At 43.7% G+C, this 20,998-nt stretch overlaps 1 protein-coding gene across 1 annotated transcript in view; it reads left to right on the top strand.

The window, feature by feature from the left end:
* Positions 1-20,478, top strand: part of sema3h (sema domain, immunoglobulin domain (Ig), short basic domain, secreted, (semaphorin) 3H) — a gene marked incomplete at both ends in the record, with an annotated part of 61,338 nt that extends 40,860 nt beyond the window's left edge. Inside the window, 10 exons of the mRNA XM_083975081.1 lie at positions 11,178-11,247; positions 14,898-15,042; positions 15,478-15,567; positions 15,682-15,811; positions 15,910-15,998; positions 17,412-17,453; positions 18,043-18,200; positions 18,692-18,753; positions 18,837-18,979; positions 19,993-20,478. Coding sequence (XP_083831207.1) covers positions 11,178-11,247; positions 14,898-15,042; positions 15,478-15,567; positions 15,682-15,811; positions 15,910-15,998; positions 17,412-17,453; positions 18,043-18,200; positions 18,692-18,753; positions 18,837-18,979; positions 19,993-20,478 — 1,415 coding nt within the window. The remainder of the gene's footprint in view (positions 1-11,177; positions 11,248-14,897; positions 15,043-15,477; positions 15,568-15,681; positions 15,812-15,909; positions 15,999-17,411; positions 17,454-18,042; positions 18,201-18,691; positions 18,754-18,836; positions 18,980-19,992) is intronic.
* Between the last annotated feature and the right edge of the window lie 520 nt (positions 20,479-20,998).

The raw sequence follows: 20,998 nt of genomic DNA on the forward strand, positions 1-20,998 counted from the left end.
ACGTAGTCTTCGGACAAAGGCTGTCGGCCATCAGCTCGCGTCAGGGCGGTGTGGGGGCCTTTAAGGGTCAACCTAAAGTGGCATTGATGAATGTTTGAAATGGTTTTGGTAATATGCTTTGTGAAAATATTTTGGCTGTCATGGTCAACATGGTGTAAAACGCTGATAGCAGAGGATGGTTTCGATCCATCGACCTCTGGGTTATGGGCCCAGCACGCTTCCGCTGCGCCACTCTGCTGTATGTCACCTCAGATGGGACTTGAACCTACAATCCCTGGCTTAGGAGGCCAGTGCCTTATCCATTAGGCCACTGAGGCTTTAGTGACAGGCAGAGCAGTTTTTTTAACTGACTCACTATTGGAAAGTGATGACTGTTTGTTATATTATACTCTGTGCTAAGAAACCATCACAGGCGACTGTGGCCTCTGGTTTTCACTGACAGAGACTTTCCTCCTAAGAAAGACAGGCTACCTCAACCACTATAGCCCCAAAATTATAAACGTTTAAGGTTAACCCCCCTAGTGGCTGTTGCAGTTATAATGAAAGCGAAGGAGGAAGTCAGGTGACGTTATTATGGAGGGACAAACTCAACATTGGGTCAATTGAAAACTGTTTATTTCTCATGTTACCAGGATCATTCTGTAACCTTAACAACATCATTAATCTCAACACCCAAAATGAAACTCTGACTGATTTTGAACCCAAACCATGTTCACATCCAATAATACTGCACTGTCGTCAGATCAGAGGAGGCTTCTGTGGGTCGTGTTTCCTTGTTTCATGTGTAGAACATGTTGTAAATATTTATTTCACCTCCGTTTCCTTTAGTTCTATGTTTGTGGTTGTTTACTCACGTGTTGGATGGAGTTTTTGAAACACCCATACAGTTGTTTTGAGCAGAGCATCTGGTCTGTGAACGCCACATGGACTGACTCATGAGACAGGATTGCTTTGAGGTTATTGTTCAGAGCTGCAGAGGCTACATTTACGTTCCTAAGGTTCACTGTTAATGTGTCTGCCTCTCGCTGTTGATGCCACTTGTTGTGTGAAATTATACGTCAAGCCTCATTGAGCCGTAATTATTCAAAATAGCAAACAGTGGTTCATGTTGACAGACGTTCGTTCTGCTGCCCAGACGAGCTGGAACAACTCAAATTCTCCTGTGGTGAAGAGTTTAGCTCACAGGAAGGATTCTCTCTGTTTACTGCTGTTTACTGCTCCTGTCTGTGGTGGTTGTTGTCGTGGAGGAAGAGGAGGAGGAGGAGGACAGGCATGCAATGAGGTTTTAGAGCCGGAGACACTCGGCCCTCTGTGGCTGGATTCAGTATCATGACACCAGAAACAACAGGGGATTTTCAGCCTCTTTCCTCATCTATTTAAGTCAGTGTGTATGATTCAATGCTCTAGACCCAAGAAAGCAGCCGTCAGTGTAGCTGCACCGTCCACTGGAGTCAGAAAAGAAGTCAAAGAAAGAGAGAAAGAGGGTTTCTGTTTGGAACAGTGTCACTGAAGGATAAGTGTCACATCTGGATAAAAAGAAGGCAGGAAGGAAGAATGATATAATGTTTCGTCTGCAACGTCAACCTCTTGGGGTCTCTCAATCAAAATAATAACAAAAGACAAAGTTGGGTGATATTACACAATAGTAAGGGATCATGGGAGTTATTCCAGTGCGATCTATGTCCTTAATGTCCCCTCCCTGTCTCTCTCTCTTGCTCTCTCGCTCTCTCTGCAGCTCTAGTTAGGACTTACAACAAAAAAGCTTTACAACATCAGAGACAGAGTGATACTCCGCAGTGGACACAGGACAAAAACCTCTCCAGCTATGGGAGTTGAGCTGTCTCACATGTCCTCAGCTTTTTTCTCTTTAGATCCAGACATCAACGCCCTAAAAGCACCAATTCCTGATTGGAAACTCAAACATTTTAACAAGGAAAAGTTACAGATTAGAACTTTTAAGGGTTGGGGTGATGCAGACAGTGAGCTAGTTATAAGCCGGTATAGAAGCTAGCAGGACGGTATATTCACACGACCAATCCCAGCTGCAATGATGCTTTTAAAGTAACCTCCACATTTTGATGGCAGCATGGCCTCAGAGGACGCGGTGGCCGGGGAGCGTATGATGACTTTCACGCTGAAATCAGTCATCTTGTAGAAGCGGCCTCTGAGGGAGATTTAATATGACTTCACCCCAATCATAGAACGAATGAATTCACTTATACTCATATATACTCTGCTCATATGTAGGGACATGTCTCCACCATTTACTCTTAAACCTCCGCCCTTGAACTGATGTGAGAATGAGCCACCAGGACACCCGCCCCGCCCCGCCCCCACCCTGTCAGATTATTCTGACAAATGCTTTTCCCACTGTTTGCTGGTTAATTACCTCATCAACAAAAACACACTGGGTCTCATTCATGAAACGTGAGTAAATCTGTGTGTAGATTTGCACATAAAAGCTCACTCTACTAAAACTCTACTCCGGATTCATGAACGGTGCGGGAAACTCAGATTTGATCGTAAACACGTGTGTAACTTCATGAATGCCAACCCATCGTAAACTAACAACACGCCCCCGGTGATCAGCAATTAGCATAGATCTCCATACATGAATAGCCATATAAGGAGATCCTGACCACCATATTAGGAGGTAGGTGCATCCTGCTCACCTGCGGCCATGACGCAAACGAGGAAAGAGGGAGAGAGAAAAAAAAAGAGAGATCACGGATCAAAGTCATTTTGGGTGAAGTGGAGTCCAGAAAAAATATTTAATTCTCTTCTGTTGGTAGTGGTGTGACTGGAACAGGTCAAAGGCGTGGAGGGAAGAAACAGATTTAGTGAATTAAGTAGGCCTATCCTTGGTTGATTAAAGAACTGTTTAAGAAGTAAAGCCAGAATAGTTCGATATGAAACATGAAAAAAATAAATAAATAAAAATACACACAACTACAGAGCTACAGCAGCGACAGGAGGAGGAGGCTCTTCACAGCCTCAGCTGTAGAGGAGCATGGTTGTATCAACACATGAAGTTATATAGGCAGGTTATATTGTTACAGAAGCACCAGCCGTCTGTCACAGTTCCATCCAAACCGGTGCTGACTGCGCTGCTGCGCAGGGTGAAGTGTACGTCCACCAAGCGTGTAGCAACACAAAAAAGTTTTTTCCGGTTTTATATCAGATTATCATCATCATTAGATGGAGCCTTGGCGTGTTTGTGCGTGTCCGATCCCTAAAACGTCTCTCTCTCCAAATATTTCTAATTGTTTGTCATGTTTAAATTACGTGTTTCAAAGGCGTCGGCGTATTTTGAACATGAGAGAGAGTAATACGGATTAAAATTGTAATTTTCAACAGTGACAAGCAGTATTTATTTGCATTCCTACATTTACACAAGCGCTAAACACAGTCCGGAGCAGGTGTAGATTTTGTGAGTAGTTACGAAAAAATCAGCACTACTAAAAGATTGATGAATGCGGAAATCCACGTAAATTTGCGCTGCACAGGGTTTACACACAAATCCGTGCTGCTCACGTTTCATGAATGAGACCCACTGTGTTGAAAGTGGCTCCACAAACACGTTTTGTGATACTGAGGAAAATTAATCATGTTTTGACGCCTCCATTCAGCCTCTAATCCATCATCGACTGGGTGAAGAAACTTGAATAGAAGCCCAGTTCATCAGAAGGAGACGCAGAGGAGAGAGGGGGGTGAAGGAGCTGCTGCCTTGAGGAGGAGGAGGGCAGGAGGAGGAGGAGGAGGGCAGGAGGAAAGATGAAGTATGACAAGTAAGAAGAGGGCAGAGGTCATTGTGCAAGGTGTTGACCAGCCAAGAGGAGAAGGAAGGAGGAGGAGATGGTGATAAAGATGCTGTTATCATGGTGAAAGAGAAGATGGAGGAGGAGAAGCTGGCGAGGCGAGGATTGGATAAAAATTTAGCTTCGGGGCGGAAGAGTAAATAGAGTCAGAAATGGAGGATGATCAAGAAACGATGTAGGGGGTGGAGGTCAGCCAGGAGGAGGACAGCACTCCTCAGGAGGAAAAGAATGAAGTCATATTTTAGATGTGGAATTTCGGCGGTAATCATATTAGCAGAGGCAAGATTTTCCTGCTGTGGACAGAGCAGCTCCAACACTAGTTTTATTTACCCCTTAAGCTACGGTGGCCTGAAAGTGACAGTTTCACAGAGTTGAGTGAATATGATAATCAGTTTACTAATCCAAGAGGGAAGAAGGGAAGAAATTCTTCCCATCAGCATCATCTTTACACCTCTGTCATGATAAAGTGTGTTTGTGTTTCCAAGAAAAACAAGAGCCCCCTCCTCGCAGCTGTATCCCTCCACCATTTGACTAGTTTAAGTTACTCCGTGTTCATGCAGCGTCTGGAGCATAGACTGTAAAAAGAATGGACGTAGCGTCCGTGACGTCACCCATTGGTTTTGGGGAGTTGTTTTTGTGACTCAAATATGGCGGCCTGGACAGCGCCATGTTGGATTGGCCGGCCGAGAACCCGCCCACTGGCCTCGAAGCAGCTGTCCACGGAGCTGCTCGGACCTGTCACTCAACGTTTCCGCGCCCTAATTGGCCAGAGTTTTAACCTAATAACAGTAAAACGGTAGAGTTAAAAAAAAATTCACCCCCCTCAGAGTGTGTGCGGGGGTAGAAACTATCGATTGAGAAAAAAAAACGTTCTGACACCAGGCTTTTAACATGTTTACTGAGGATGTAAAATCGGCGATTTTAACATGGGGGTCTATGGGGAATGCTCCCTTCTGACACCAGCCCCCAGAGGAAGCCGGGGGGATTGCAGTTTTTTGAACGCGGAAGTGAGCTTCACTTCTCAGACCCACAACTGCCCCCTTGGTCTGGAGTTATGGTTAAAAGTGGTTCCTGACCTTGACCTTTGACCTTCGACCACCAAAATAAAATCAGTTTGTCCTTTGTCCGAATTAATATTCATTCAAGTTTGATAGAAATTCCCTCAAGACCAAAACCGCCACTTTCACCTTTGACATTTCACAGCAAAAATCGAATCAGTTCATCCTTGAGTCCAAGACAAGATGTGTGCCAAATCTGAAGATGATGCACTGAGGCGTCACTGAGACGTTCGGACAGACGACCTGACAACAACATGGCCGCTGCTCTGACACCAAGACAAAAGGCGTTTTCCCTCAGACAACACAGAGAGGATGAGTGAGGTGAAGTGAACCTAAAAGGGTGTGAGGAGTGATGGGATGGAGGGGGTGGGTTAATAGGAAAGGATGGAGCAGACTGAAGGTGGAGAGGGGCGGGGTGGGGTGGGGAGGTGGAGATGAGGAGGAAATGTGTAGTTTCCTGAGGAGACGTGGTGAACAGAAAAACCTTACAGACTAATGACTGTCGTCTATTTAATGTAAATGAGTGGTTTGGCTCAGAGCCACATTAGAGCTGGATGATTCACAGTATTTAAGTTATTACGCTGAGATTCACAGGTTATATTTTCTCTTCAAACAGATGTCCAACATGTAAAACCCCACATGCCTGTAGCCTCAGCTCTTATCATTAAGGGATGGCCACAGCTTTAACAGGCTGCAGCTTCTGTTGTGTGCAGAGGAATAAAAACATATAATAACTCACCATGAGATATTTCACATTTAATAGCTTCTCCACACAGTGGACACATTTTACTACACAATGTCTGAGTCTGATTAATGAGGAATTTGTTAAAACCTCTTCTTGTTCTTCACTCTCCATATTTGCTGTTTTCAGTGATATTATACTTTTTAGCTCAGTCGTATACTTTACTTTCACTTCGAAACCTGACATTGTTGTTACATCATTATTTATAGTTTTACTGTTTGTTTGATTTTTAGATTGTTTGCATTAGGATGTAATTTCTAGAGATGCACCAATCCACTTTTTTCCCGTTCTGCTCCGATCCCTTTTGTATTATTATTGTTGGTAGTATGTGTTAAGTTACACAAAGTTATACTTAACACGGCACATTATCAAAAGAGCAAACAATATATAGGATGCATTAAAATGAAATGTATCCCAAAGCCTTTGTATGGTTTAGCCTCTGGAGCTTCAGTGTCTGCTGCTTTGTGTCTTTTTGGCTGCTGCATCAGAACTCCACACAGAGCACATGTTGAGTTAGCCAGCAGCTACCGGATCAGTGCTATCAGTCTAATGTCCGACAAATAAATTACCATCACTATCAGACCTGGTATGATATTGTCTTAAACTGGTACAATCTCTTGCAATTTTTACTTGAGTGGAGCCCGGGAAGAGTGAATAAGTAAATAAATATGGTTAACTATATTTTATGTTTATACATTTTCAGTTCATTGATGATTTTATCTGGGAAAGAAATGCATTAAATGTCGTTTATTGTTGCCTTCCAACCGGACTCAAATGTTAAAACTGGGGGAGACATCAGTAGAGATAAAATGTGTCATGGGGGGAAATGGATGGAAGGAACAGGGCCAGTAGCCGGGGGGTTAAAGAAGCAGACAAGATGGAGGGAGGGCTATTATTGGCAAATTACTATGGACGACAAAGAGAAAATTAAGAGAGGGAGGGCGGTCAGAGAGGTGATGAGGAGGAGGAGGAAGATGTTGGCATTCAGGCCAGGGAGGGGGAGAGGGAAGAGGAGAAATGAGGAGTCAGCCCAGGGGCTATGGCCAGACAATTAAGAGGAGGAGGGGAGAGAGTGAGTGAGTGAGAAAGGGAGAGAGAGAGCGATAGGGGCTGAGGCTGCAGGTCTGCGGGCGAGACAAGACTATCTCTCCTCCAGGGGAAACAACCTCTTTTTGTTTAGAGAGGAAGACACAAGAAGAATCCTCTGGAGAAAATAGGCCAGACAGACAGATGGACAGGGAGATGGAGGGAAGGAGAGATAGTGGGAGGGAGGGATGGAGACGGGTTGGGGTTGGGGGGGTGCGGGGGGCAAAAGTCAGACACAAAGAGAAAGCAAGAGAAATGCCTGGAGGGAGGGATGGTAAAGTCCAGGTGGATTTGAGCAAAGTGCGACGGGGGGATGAGCACCTGAAGGAAGAGATAAAAACGACAGACGGAAAAGAAAGAAGAGTGGATTTAGAGAGAGAGAGAGACAAACAAAGAGAAGCGGCTGAGAACGAGGGATTACTGTGTGTTAAAGATGGTGGCCAGCTGTCTGACGGGAAGAGAGAGAAGATGTGGTGAAGAAGATAAAGAGAAGAGAAGAGAGAAGAAGCTACAACATGATTATTTACATATTTGAAAACTTGAAATCAGATCGTTTCCCTGCACCAGCTTAAAGCAAACTGACCTTGTGTGTGTGTGTGTGTGTGTGTGTGTGTGTGTGTGTGTGTGTGTGTGTGTGTGTGTGTGTGTGTGTGTGTGTGTGTGTGTGTGTGTGTGTGTGTGTGTGTGTGTGTGTTTTACTTTCCCTCCCCCATTAAAGAGTCATGACTTTAAAGACTCTACAGTTTAATAAATCAAACTGAGAGGTGGAGGGAAGGTGGAGCGGCTGATTTAAAGTTGTCACACAGCGATAACAGCAAGTCGGAGCCAACCCGAGCCTTAAATAACCGAGGCGTCGTCTTCAAAGTCTGTGAAAAGAAAAACGTTGTTCAGCCTGTGACTGAATGTGTTTTCATGTGGAGCTGGATCCACAGTGAAGCTGCAAAGAAGAAAGAGAACGACTGACTTTGAAACAGGCGGCGGGAACTCAGAGTTTCTCCTGCAGGGTTTTACAAAGTTTCTGTTAAGTTTACGTTGGACCGTAAATTCACTTTCTCTCTCACACTATGGCTCTTTCTACCTGAAAACAAAGGAAAATCACATTTCACCGTCCCCTGCCAGTGCATGGTGTTCCCATATACACCTCATTGATGCTAGCCACATTAGCTTTGTAGCTCTGTTGGTTTGCTCGGACTTAAAGAGAAACTATGCAGGATTTTTAGCTTAGTAACTATGCTACAATTTTACCTTAATTACAGTAAACAGCTTTGGAGTAATTGTGATGGCTTAATAAATGACATGTAACTTGTTGCGAAGGAGAATGGAGACTCTCTGCCTTCCACGTAGAGTCTCTTGTCCGAAAAACAACCAGCTCTCGTCTCTACGCAGTGCGACACAAACGCGCCTCGTAACCTGTAATCTCTTGTGTATGACAGATAAGACTACACAAATATACACATCGTAACATCGTATATGATATATAACATTATGTACAGCGCTATTGATTGAATTCTTGCCGGCTTCCTTGAAAAAAATGCACATGGCTGAGAGGAGGGTTAGCAAAACAGCGGAAAAGCGACCCAGACCTACATAGTTCCCCTTTAAATCACTTGGTTCACTATGCAAACTGTCGACTCACTTTCACGAAGGTTCAGAGTTTGATCCCCGGGCCTGGGGGTCTCTCTGGGTGGAGTTATGTTTGTAAAGTATGTTTTAAAATTTAACAGCGGGTCAGGAGATGTAGAGCAGTGATCTGTCATTCAACCCTTTGCAGCCAATCTCTGAATCCACAACTTCATTCATCGCCACACTCCCATTTGTCGCACGTTGCCTATTCCACCGGCCAGCCCCTGTGTTTGCTTTGATATTGATATCATATTCTGTAAAGACATATGTAACCTACACTTGTAGCTAACGTTTCCCCCACCTAGCTCTGTTTTTACCAGCATCACTGAAACCAGTGGTTCCTCTGTGTCATGCTTCTGAGACGAGTGTGTTATTTTACAGTCACCACACAGTAAACGTCTTCACCGTGCTTGTGTCCTGATCGCCACCTCATCCACTTTACTGTAACAACTATCAGCTACTTCGTTTTGTTCTTCTTCACCTCCTGCACATGAAGAGTTTATTTATCGCATATGAGTCCTGCATAGAAACATCATCAGCACTGAACGTGGCCAAATATGGTCCTGACCTCCTCTGCAGAGCCTGTTTGGACGACTCGAGGTTGGTTGAAGTTGCAAATGGGTTTCTATCTGTTCTCTGTTTTATCTAATCGCCTCCGATCGCCCAGTAAACATGTTCCCACTTGGTCTTTGATCTGGACTGAAATGGTTTCCACCGGCCGCTTGGCTCAAAGCTCTTCAGGTCCAGATATAAATCGTCTTCCTCCAGTGCCCTTCTTCTGACTTTGACTCTGAGTCGTCTCCTCCTTGAAAGAACTTTGAGGTGCTTTGGATGAAAGCGTCCAGCAAAGAGCAGATACATCATACGCAGTAATAAAGCAGAGCTGCCGTTAGATTAAAACAACTTTCAGACAAGTAGAGGGAGAGAAAAAAAAGAGATGATAAAAAGTTGTGATTAATGAAAGGAGGAGAGGACAGAGGGCTTTTCTTTGGAAAGAAAACTAGTGCGAAACGATAAGAGAGGAGGAGAGAAGAAAGGTAGAGGGATGATGTACTGACGAAGGACGGAGATAACAGCACAAACAAGATGGAAAAAATGCATCAGTGAGGGAAAGTGAATAATGAAGGAGAGATGTATTAAAGGAGGAGGACGCTGCTGACTGTGCGAGTGTGAGATGATATTAGACGTGCACTGCGGGGCTGTGGATCCACAGAGGCCACCTGAAGCAGCAGGAACGCGAGGAATGTGAGGACGGTGATCCGCTTCGTCGTCTCCGTCGCCAAGGTAACATTCTCTGCCTCAGCGTGGGAGAGGAGGAATAAAGACGAGGAGATGAGAGGAGGAAAGAGAAGAAGAAATGAGCCTTGTCTTAAAACCTCCCTCTCCAGCCTTCATCAGTGCAAATGTTTCTGAGTCTCAGCATCAACCTGAGCTCCGTCACTCTAAAGCTTCCACAGAGTTTCTTTGAAAGTTTAAACTTTTAAAGTTATTTTCCCAGAAGCTCAGTCAAGTCGTGTATTTATAGTTTATCGCAGCGTGACACAGGAAACAAAGACCTCTGTTCTACACCAGTGTGATGGGATGATAAAAACATCACAAACTCTTCATCTCAGACCAAAGGACAAAACAGAAAATCTGAAACTTCAAATTTAATGTGATTAAAATTGTGTGAGCAAAGACTAGGAAAAAGATGGTGGACATGTGATGAACTGTGACGACCATGGGACGAGAACGCAAACTCAAAATACATCACATCAAGACAATAGGTGTCTCATACATGTCTCTTTAAAATTTGTCGCATGGCCGTTTTTATTCCTCTGCCGTCAGAGCAGCAGCCGTCTTGTTTCCAGGTCATTTGTGTTATCGTGCGCACAGCGTCTCAGTGAGACCTCGACTGAAGTACACTTTGTCACAAACATTCATTAGGACCCAAGCATGAACTGATTAGATGGTGGTGGCCTAAGGGCCAACGATGAAGGTCACTGTGACCTCACAAAACATATTCTCACCATAACTCAAGATTTCACATAAAAAGATCAGAAACATAGTAACGTGCTTTATTTTTTCATTAAGGTAGTTTGTTTGTGAGATTGTAAATTACAGACATTTTGGTTTGTGGGTTGCCTCTTTTCTCATCAATCTGTTCATTGATATTTTCTTCCTTTTGTGACTTATTTTCATAATTAGTTTTAGGTCACTTGCTGAGTTTGATTAATTCTTTAGGTGAGTGAATCAGACGCTGATGGAGTTTCAGATGATGAGATGAGACATGTTCACTAGTGCCGGTCAAAACTCTGACGGACACATTTAATTAAACCTGAGTGATTCATGTTATGTTTATAATAAACCGTCATTTATCAAAGCTACAATTTAAAGATGCTTCATTTCTTTATTGTGTGTCAGGATTAGAAGATTAATGTCTGATGTCTGAAGAAGACATTTGACCTCAGCTCAGTCTCATCAAATCGGTGGTTTACGACAAGTGGAAAATTCTCCGTCCACCTGATCACACAGTGTGAGGGTTGATAGGAGGAGCCGCACCACACGTATCAAATGTGATCGGCTGTGTGTGTGTGTGTGTGTGAGTAAGTGAGAGTGAGAGTGTGAGTGAAAGTGTGACAGCAGGTGTTGTTCTCTCCCACTGTGGAGGCTTATTAACGGCTACAGATTCATTACAATCAGTCAGTCAGCCATGCTGCCAGCACGCCCGACTCTATTAGTCACACAGTCAGACTGATAAAGACACACACACAGTGTGCAACAACATCTTCACTACCTGCAGTAATATGGTTTAACTCTGTCTCTTTTCCCTCTCCTTCTCTCCCTCCTTCCCTTATTCTCTCTATTCAGAGGACATCTTCATCCTCCAAGGCAAAGACAAGAAGAACCCTCTGATCTACGGCCTCTTCACCACATCCAGGTCGGTGCCTCCGTCGTACTGCAGAGAAACTTTGACTCTAACTAATCTGTCAACTGTGAGTGTGCTGAGGATGCCAGGAGGAGGAGGGGAGGGACTGGGAGAGTGTTGCATATCCACTGGGTGGAGGAATGTTGTTCTAATTGCTCATAGTTTAAAAAAAAAAAAAAAGGAAAAAAAACACTGAATCATTGGTATTGATCAACGGCCCACGCAGATATATTTAGACTCAACTGGTTACTCCAAGTCAAAAGAGAGAGGAAGATAAAGGACTAAGGATGTGATATGGTGTAAATGTGACATTAAAAAAATATTATCTATGATCTGTGATAGATTTAATCTGCTGTAAATCTACTTTCTGATCAAATAAAATCAAACAACAGCTCCAATTTCAGCTGATTCAGCAGGAGGAGCTGAAGCTGAATAAAATGAAGCAGAGCTGAAACACAAAAGTGCAGTTTTGCCACACAGAGACGTACCATTTAAGTCTATTTGTTTTACCCATTTTACCAGCTGTCCAAGAGAACAATGGCAACCGTGGTCGATTATCTCCCCTCACTGTACACCTCCTGCTCTCACAAGAAGGGTCTACTGACAGTTACACATGCTCTGCAGCAGTGTTTCCCCTAGCCCATACCTTGTCTGGTAAACTGCCAGGTCAACAAGAGACCAAAAATTATTTTTTATAAATGCCAGACGTAGGAAATTTTTCATTCATTTAGAAATAATCATTTTCATTTGGGGGCCTCTGAGCTGCACTGTTGGCCTTCCTCTCTGTGCCTCCCCAGTGGCCTCCCCCACTGAGGGTCTGTCTCTCTGGCTCTTTCTTTAACTAGTAAACAACAGTGCAATGTAATGATGGACTGGACTGGAGGCCGGAGCCAACCTCCACTAGTATATTTCAGACCTGTGGGAAACACTACTCTGATTTACAGTAACAGAGACCCTCAGGCTCTGTCTTGTTTTGTTTTTTTTTGTTTTTTTTACATCACTGTCACAAAATTAATCTTTGGATATTCAGGACCATGAAGCATCCACCTGTTGGGTCATTCATGCAGGAATAGATGGACACATCTGATGGAGGCGTGGGAATATGATGGTCCTGTCCCGTTACTGTGACATTTGTGATGGTGACGAACGATGTCACACTGTAACGATACACCCAGACGGGATAGTTGCCTAAGTGTGTTTCAGTCATAGGTCACAGTGACAGTCATCATATTTTAACCATCATCAGTGCTCTGGATGTGGCATGGCGTGTGTGTGTGTGTGTGTGTGTGTGTGTGTGTGTGTGTGTGTGTGTGTGTGTGTGTGTGTGTGTGTGTGTCAGATTTTCCTCACACAGACACAAACAGAAACACCCAGTTTCTCATTTACAGACTGAAAAAACTGAACAAACAGAGGTTGAAACATGAAAACACAGTTATGATGATGTTCCAGCTACAAACTTGATTAAAAACCTAGAGACAAACAGGGAAAATATGAAGCAGCAGGATCTCAGACAATGTGCCTCGTGTTAGTATCTGCAGGAGGGGAATTTGCTCTCATGTTAGCAAGAGACGTTCATAACAGAGAGAAAGAGAAAAACATTTTTCTTCTCCATCTGGGACGGTGCGGTGACACAAATACATGAAACTGAGACAGACAGATGAACGGAGAAAGGCTGATATTCAAAGAGGAGAAGCTCATTAGGACTGAAGCCGAAGAGAAGCAGGTGAACAGACGCAAAACAGCAGCGAAAATAAAGCACAGAGGGGGAGAAGAGAAAGGCAGAACAAATGAGCAGACACAGTCTGTAGTTTGTCATTTTCTCCAAACTTCCTGACGGCACCACACCGAGCTCAGAGACCAACCCAGAATCAGAGGTGGAGTCCCACAGTAGCAGCTTCAGCTCTTGGCTCGGCCGAGCAGGGAGTTGGTCGGTTCTCTGGGTTTTGGAAAGTGTCTGGAATCTCAGCGGGGAACGGACAGAAATCCAAAGCATCACCCAGGGTGGGGTCCCAACCACAGGACTGCAGAGAGCAGGAAGGTCATTTGCTCTGAATGGAAACTTTTCTCTGAGCCGCAGTCTGTCAGTGCTTCACACACAGAGGGTTTGTCTCCAATGCTGGATGCTTTCCTGCTTCTTTCATTTAGCGTTCCTGGGAGACGTTTCAATTAAGTAACTCGGGTAAATTTAGCATCTAAACATTGTTTTTAATATTTTTTAACTGACTAAAAAATAAGCCTAGACGTTGTCCAGGCGTTTTTGTTGGGCAACAAATAGTGAGCATGAGCAAAGGGGAAAGTATGATGATGTACAAAAAGCAAACGTCATCCTCTGAGTCTGAAACCAGAAGCTGCAGTTCCTCGGCAGACCACTAGTCTGTCTCCATCAGTGAGTCCGTCCCCATAGACTCCAGTGTTACTGTAACATGTCCAACTTTACAGCAGAAATAAACATGTTTACAACCTGATACAAGAACAGTTTTGGTCTCTGCAGCTAATTTCCTGTTTATTGAACTCACCTTTTTACACTTTATCAGCCACTAAAGCTATGGAGGACTGAGGATGAGCGGAGCCAGAGCCTCTTTGAAGTCTCAGCTCCACACAGGCTCCTCCCTCTTTGACCATACTTGGATTATCTTGGAGTTCAGGGGCGGAGTCAGACACTGCCAAGAAGGCAGCGGTGGAGCAGCTCACGTCGAGCTTCAGAAAGCTGTGGGCGATGTCACGGAGTCAATCTTAATCATTCATCTACAGCCTGTAAATGAAGACGGACGTCAGGGGGAGGCTGTGGTGAATGAGTGACACAGAAGAGCCGTAATTGATTCCCATGTGAGACCAGCTGTGTTGTGTTGTTTTTTTATTATTCATGTCCATTTGTCGTTATTGTTACCATGACAACAAAGATTGTCTAATATGGAGGAATAACTTATTTTAACCCAAATCACCATCTTTTCTAAACCCTACATAACTGTGAACAGTATTATAGTAACCATGGTGATGAATTTAGGAACACCAACCTCAGTACAATTAGCGTGTTTATCATTGCAACCTTTACAACCAAGTTTGTCCGACCAGATCACACAGATTAGCTAACACAGTTGTGTTATTTGGACCAGTTTGTGAACTCAGACACAATCAAACTGTGCATGTCTTCTCTTGAATTTACTGAATGGGTTTTATTCACACTGGTTTTATTCGGCTATGGTTCTTCTGTCAGAACAATTCGAGTTTTCCCTCATGGTCATGGTCTAAATGTTTTTTTTTCTTTGGCCTCCTCGCTGACCTGGAGGTTCAGACTGAACATACCTGTGACTCCCTCTCACAGTGCAGCCTTTCTATCTGTTGTCTTTCTACTGTATCTCCTTGAGGCTGTAGGTCTGACAATCGCTGCCAAACATTTAAACCCTGCTGTGAGCTGCTGTGGTGGGACTGATGTGCTAAAAGCAGCGCGGTTAGTCCGGACGCTGGTTGGAGCAGAGTCAAGGAACTGAAGCGTTGAGGCTGAAAAGCCACAATGACTCACAGCTCCTGAAGCAGAGCCTCACTTTCTCATTTAAACTGCTACTTGAAGAGCAGAGAAACATCAAAGCTCAGCTCCAGATTCAGTCCTAACAGCTGGAAAGATGATTGATGAACCTCTTCTTCTCTGTCTGGTTGATCCACAGTGATATTCTCAATGGCTCGGCTGTCTGCGTTTACCGCATGGAGGACGTCGTCCGGGCGTTCAAGGGAAACTTCCTGCATAAGGAGGGGCCTCAGTATAAGTGGGCGGAGTTCACAGGCAAGGTGCCCTACCCCCGACCAGGAACTGTGAGTTTACATTCAAAAATCTCTCCTGTTTTCTCCTAGTGAATAAATGTCCAATAAACTAGTGATGTGACTGTTTGTAGAGTTTTATAAAGTTTTATATAAACATTTACAACTCTGGGAAATATATTAACTATGGCTGTGTGCACATTTATTCAGTACAAGATAATACACAGGTTTGACTTTACTCATTCTAAGCTACACAGGGATGCATTTACTACTTAACGTTTGTGTGCATTTGCCATCTCATTTGACCACAGCAAAAATATGATAACAGACATAGTTTGTGTATATTTAAATAGATAAATAGAGACTTTATTGAGACAGGCAGTCACACTCGTACACTGTGAGTTTAACATGGACTTCTGTTCTGTTTTTAAAGTTAAATTAGGTCACGATGGCTGAATAAATGACTTTCCGTCTCTATCTCTGTCTCAGTGTCCCAGCAGCACATATGGAAGCTACAGCTCGACCAGAGAGTATCCTGATGATGTCATTTTCTTCAGCAGGACTCACCCACTGCTGCAGGTTCAACATCTCACTTCATCAAATGACTCAGTTTTTTCTTATGTCTTCACTGCAGGGACAAACTCTGAACTTGTCTGATTATAAAATCCTGACAGTTCTTGCTCTGTTTTGTAGGAGAACGTGTTGCCACTGGGCGAGCGCCCCCTCCTGGTCAGAGTGGGCGTTCACTACAAATTCAGTAAGCTCCTTGTGGACAGAGTCGAGGCCGTGGACGGTACTTACGACGTCCTGTTCATCGGCACAGGTAGAGTGTGTGTGGTGGTGTACTGGAGAGGTGTAGGAAGTTCTCTAACCCTGAGGTTTTCACAATAAAAGCCTTTAAACCCGCTGTTCTTGGTGCAGACTCTGGTCTGGTGCTGAAGGCCATCCACCTGCCCAGAGAGCACGGTCTGAGTCAGGAGGTTACTCTGGAGCAGCTGCAGGTCTTTCAGGTATGAGCAACACTGACAATGTTCACAGCGTTCATTAGATTTTACACAAACACACACCCACACTGTTTATAACTGGCATGTTGCAAGTCTGCTCAGATCCCACAGTATAGGCACCAACTAGTCTCCAACTGACCTGACTCGTGTGATTAATCACATTGATAAGTCTGCATGTAAGATAACATCTCTGTTTTTTATTCCTCTGCTCCGATGACAGAGCAGCAGCCATGTTGTCTTCAGCTCATCTGTCTTCTTCAGATTTAACAAGACAACACATGCAAGACACAAAAGTGACTGACCCAGCTAAAGACTAAAGCTAGCTGTGCATATTAGGAATAATATGTGAATCATGTGATATTGAAGTTACAATAAACCAAATAAACTCACCTTATTTTCAGACACCACTGACAGGTACCTTTCTTCATAACTTCTAATGTCACTTTTTTGTGTGTTGTGAGTTTTTGCAGCTCACGTGTCCAACAGACGAAGCTTTTTTAAGAATTTGTAGCACCTATGTGTCTTTGCATGTGTTTTCTGAAATTGCAGTGAGGTAACCCCACCGTAGAATTTAAACAAGTGTTTATCAACGCTCCAGGACAAACCGATTAATCACTCTTTAGCCAAAACTCAAGACGTCAGACAGAACTTGTGACAAAATTCAAAATTTCACACAAATGGTTCAAACTTTTTGAACAGGATATAACTGAGTCTAGTCTGAGTGGAGGAGAAAATGACCTTTTAGTTTTAGAAAATGACTTGACTTGTGTGATCGATCACACTGATAACCTGAATGTAAGACACCATCTACATTCATGAGGAACATTATTATGACGTAGTAATGCAGCACAGGCTTCAAATCAGTCTGCAAATCACGCAGCAGAGCTGCATAACAACAATGAAGACTGACAGAAATCCACATCAGCTTCATGTTGTTGCAACAGAGCTGCAAGAGTCACTTTTCATCCCACACAGAAACAAATAAAAGAAAATCCAAAACACATTTGCGAGAACATGTCTGCACAACCCATAAAGCTGATTATTTTTGTAAATCAAAAAGCACAAAAGAAGTAAATTCTGCTCCAGGCCTCTGCTTTGTGGTTTCACTGAAGCAAAGATTTACATCACAGAAACTTCACATATATAAACTACTGTGTAATGTTACATATGGAGCTATAGGGGCAGCTCTTCACAAAGCTGATGGCACTGAGGTCTGAACACATCTAGCACAAAATCTATCTATCTATCTATCTATCTATCTATCTATCTATCTATCTATCTATCTATCTATCTATCTATCTATCTATCTATCTATCTATCTATCTATCTATCTATCTATCTATCTATCTATCTATCTATCTGTCTGTGTTTAATTTTAAGCTCGATGTGTTTCTCATTTTTCTATTTTCCTCCTTGCAGCACAAATCACCTGTGACAGTCATGACACTCTCAAAGAAAAAGGTAACAGATGAAAGAGAGAGAGAAACTTCCAAACTCTCCCACACACACACACACACACACACACACACACACTACATCTCACTTATCACTCAAATCTCCACCTTGTATCTCCAAGGACAGCTCCACATCACCAGTTGCTATGGTTACCCCACCTCAGTCAGAGCAGTAATGAAGAGATGCCCCCCCACCCACACACACCCACACACACACACATGCACAGAAATACACCTTGCATTATTAAAGTCGTCTGGGTTTCTTGAAAAAAATATCTTACACTCGCTCACACATCAGCATATAAAGAGCAGGCATCAAAATATTTGTCTCACACAAACACACACACATAAACACACACATACACACTCTGTGGTCAAACAGTGACATTGTTACACTGACATCTTTAGACATCTAAGCTGTTTATTGTCACTGTCTCCATTTTTGGGGCACAAACTGAAAACTGAATGCTGTTATTTATTCCCCCTAACCTCCTCTTTCCTCCCTCGCTCCCTCCTCCTCCACTCTCTCCTGTTTTTCAACCCTTGGCTTTCAATCTCTCCTGCTCCTCCTCCTCCTCGACCTCCTCCTTCTCCAGCAGTGGTTGTTTGTGGGCTCCAGAGAGGGCGTGTCCCAGCTCGCCCTGTACCAGTGTGAGCTGTACGGTCAGGCCTGTGCTGAGTGCTGCCTGGCGAGAGACCCCTACTGCACCTGGGATGGACACGCCTGCAGCCCCTTCATGCCCACAGTGCGCAGGTAGGGATCATACAGATGGTGTAGGTCAAGAGACACTGGGGCTGGCCTGTCCCCAGCCCTGTGGTGTCCATGTTTTTAAAATCTGTTACATAAGATCTGAAACTCGCTTAGTGTGTGTGACTATAATATGATCACTGTGAACCTGATACCTATATTTTTTTCTCTGTGAGGGAAATTCACAGCTTTGTCCTGTGAAGTCAGATTTTAAACCAGATTTGTTGATTGTTTAAAATGCAGCACAAATTGCACCTCAACTCTTTCTGATGCGATTTTATGCATTTTCCAACACAAAGCCTGAAACCCGACCTTTCCTCTAGTTCCTTCCTCACACACACTCACAAAATCTAATAGAAAGCTAGATTGCCATGAAATTTATTGAACAAATTGATTTTCCTGAATGAATTAAATCATTTTATTTCAACCTTTTCTGCTCCAACGACTTCATAGTATGCAACAGAAATGAAGAAGCTTTAACATGTGTCTCTGTGCAGGAGGAACGCTCGCCACCTGGGCGAGGACGAGGACCCGTTGACTCAGTGCGTCAGACAAGGAGGTGAGGACACAACTCCTTGTCCAATGTTAACACTATAGTTCACAGGATGGGCAGACAGTGAACACACTCTGCGTGTCTTTCAGCTGCACTGCAGGTGGAGGCGGAGCAGAGGGTGATGATGGTCGCCGAGGGCAACAGCACTTACCTGGAGTGTCTGCCTCGGTCCAGACACGCTGCTGTTACCTGGTACAAACAGGCTGGAGAGAACAGTCCTGAACTGAACCAGGTAGCCCCCCCCAACACACACACACACACACACACACACACTCAGTCAGACCCAGACTCAGATGAGGGTCTGTTGAGACCAGAACCAGAGACTCACAGATGCATCAGAGCGGTTATTGTAGTTAGCATCTTGGGTACCACTTTATTTGACGCCTTTCTCTATAACGCATAATGATCATACTTATAATGAGTTACAATGCAGTTATAGCATTGTATAAATATAGTTATAAACACTCACAAATGATCATAATGCTTGATAACAATAATCATAACACACTATAAAGCATTTTATCATGACTTATAAGGTCAGGTATTATAATACGATATAATTGTTGGTAACTCGCTGACACATCGATAATGCATTATATATATAATTATAATTGTCTTATAAACGTGTATAACTATCATTATAAACACTCATAAATGATCATAAGGCTTTATAACAATAATCATAACACATCATAGAGCATTATAAATCTATTACAATACTTGACCTTATAAGCCATTATAAAATGATCTATGATGTGTTATGCTTATTGTTATAAAGTCTTATGATCATGTATGAGTGTTTATAATGATAGTTATACACATTTATAAGACAATTATAACACATTATAACTATATTTATAATGCATTGTCGATGTCGGTATTGTCAGTGAGTTACTAACAATTATAATGTATTATAATAGCTGACCTTATAAGTCATGATAAAATGCTTTATAGTGTGTTATGATTATTGTTATAAAGCATTTATGAGTGTTTATAACTATAGTTAAACAGTGCTATAACTGCATTATAACTCATTATAAATAGGGTTATAATGCATTATAGAGATAGGCGTCAAATAAAGTGCATCTTGTGTTTAACACAGTTGGCGTCTCCTAATGTTTATGTTGTTTGATCGCTTTAGTAGGATCAGAGAAAGAGCAGAGGACTGTTCAAACCACAAACTCGTGTCATTGATTTCGGAAAACGACCCGGACCAACTTGTCTGATGTGTCCATCTTTCTCTAGGTGGTATCAGGCGAGCAGCTGGTGGTTATCGAGCGGGGTGTCCTGATTCGTCGAGCCGAGCTGACACACGGCGGCGTCTACCACTGCCAGGTGGAGGAGCACGGCTACCACTGGACCGCCGTCACCGTCCGCCTCGCCGTCTGGAGCCCGTCGGCCAATCGCGTCTTCGCCTCCTGGTCCGGCTCGTCCTATCAGAGCGCAGGAACCCAGCCCTGGTACGAGGACGTGATGGCGCTCATTCACCCAGGAAACCTTGGCCAGCACTGCAAGGCCCTGGGATACCGCCCCCCACGCAACCACCGTCGCTATGGTGATGGCATGGTGGCGCCAGACAAGGAGAAAGAGAGGGGGGAGAGGCACAAGCATGGAGGTGGAAGAGGAGGTGGAGGAGGAGGAGGAGGAGGAGGAGGGGGCGGAGGGGGAGGAAGAGCAGCAGGGAGGAAGAGTAGGAGCAAGCCCCAGCAGAGGGCACCAAGGAGCGCCTGAAGGTGTCACAACGAGGGGGCAGAGCTTTGTGACTTAAAGACACACACATCTATGTTATTTTCCACATGAACACACCCATGTACACACACACACACACACACACACACACACTTAACTTATACAGCGAGACACACACATACTGTATGTACAGAGACTACAACATGCGCATGCACTTATCTATAAAGAAAAGAGACATTATGTCACCATAGCAACAAACTGAAACTAAGCTACACAACAAGACGTGAGGTGAGTTGAGGATGGACGGCGGCTTCACCTGGACACAGACTGTGTGAATACACTAGGAGAGTTGAGAGCATGCTGACCGAAGGAAACACAGCATGAGACTCAGACCTGTAAAGGGATGTTTATGTTCGGAGCCTCAGCAGAGAAAAAATATATGTGTCTTGTTCCAAATGTTGAACGTAAGAAAAAAGAAAAAGTCATCCAACTCTTCTGGAACAAGCTAAAAGGACGACTGTAGTTTGCATGTTTTGCCCGCTAATTACACATCACACTGTGA

The sequence above is a fragment of the Trachurus trachurus genome (genome assembly GCF_905171665.1).
Source record: "Trachurus trachurus genome assembly, chromosome: 7".
NCBI lineage: Eukaryota > Metazoa > Chordata > Actinopteri > Carangiformes > Carangidae > Trachurus > Trachurus trachurus.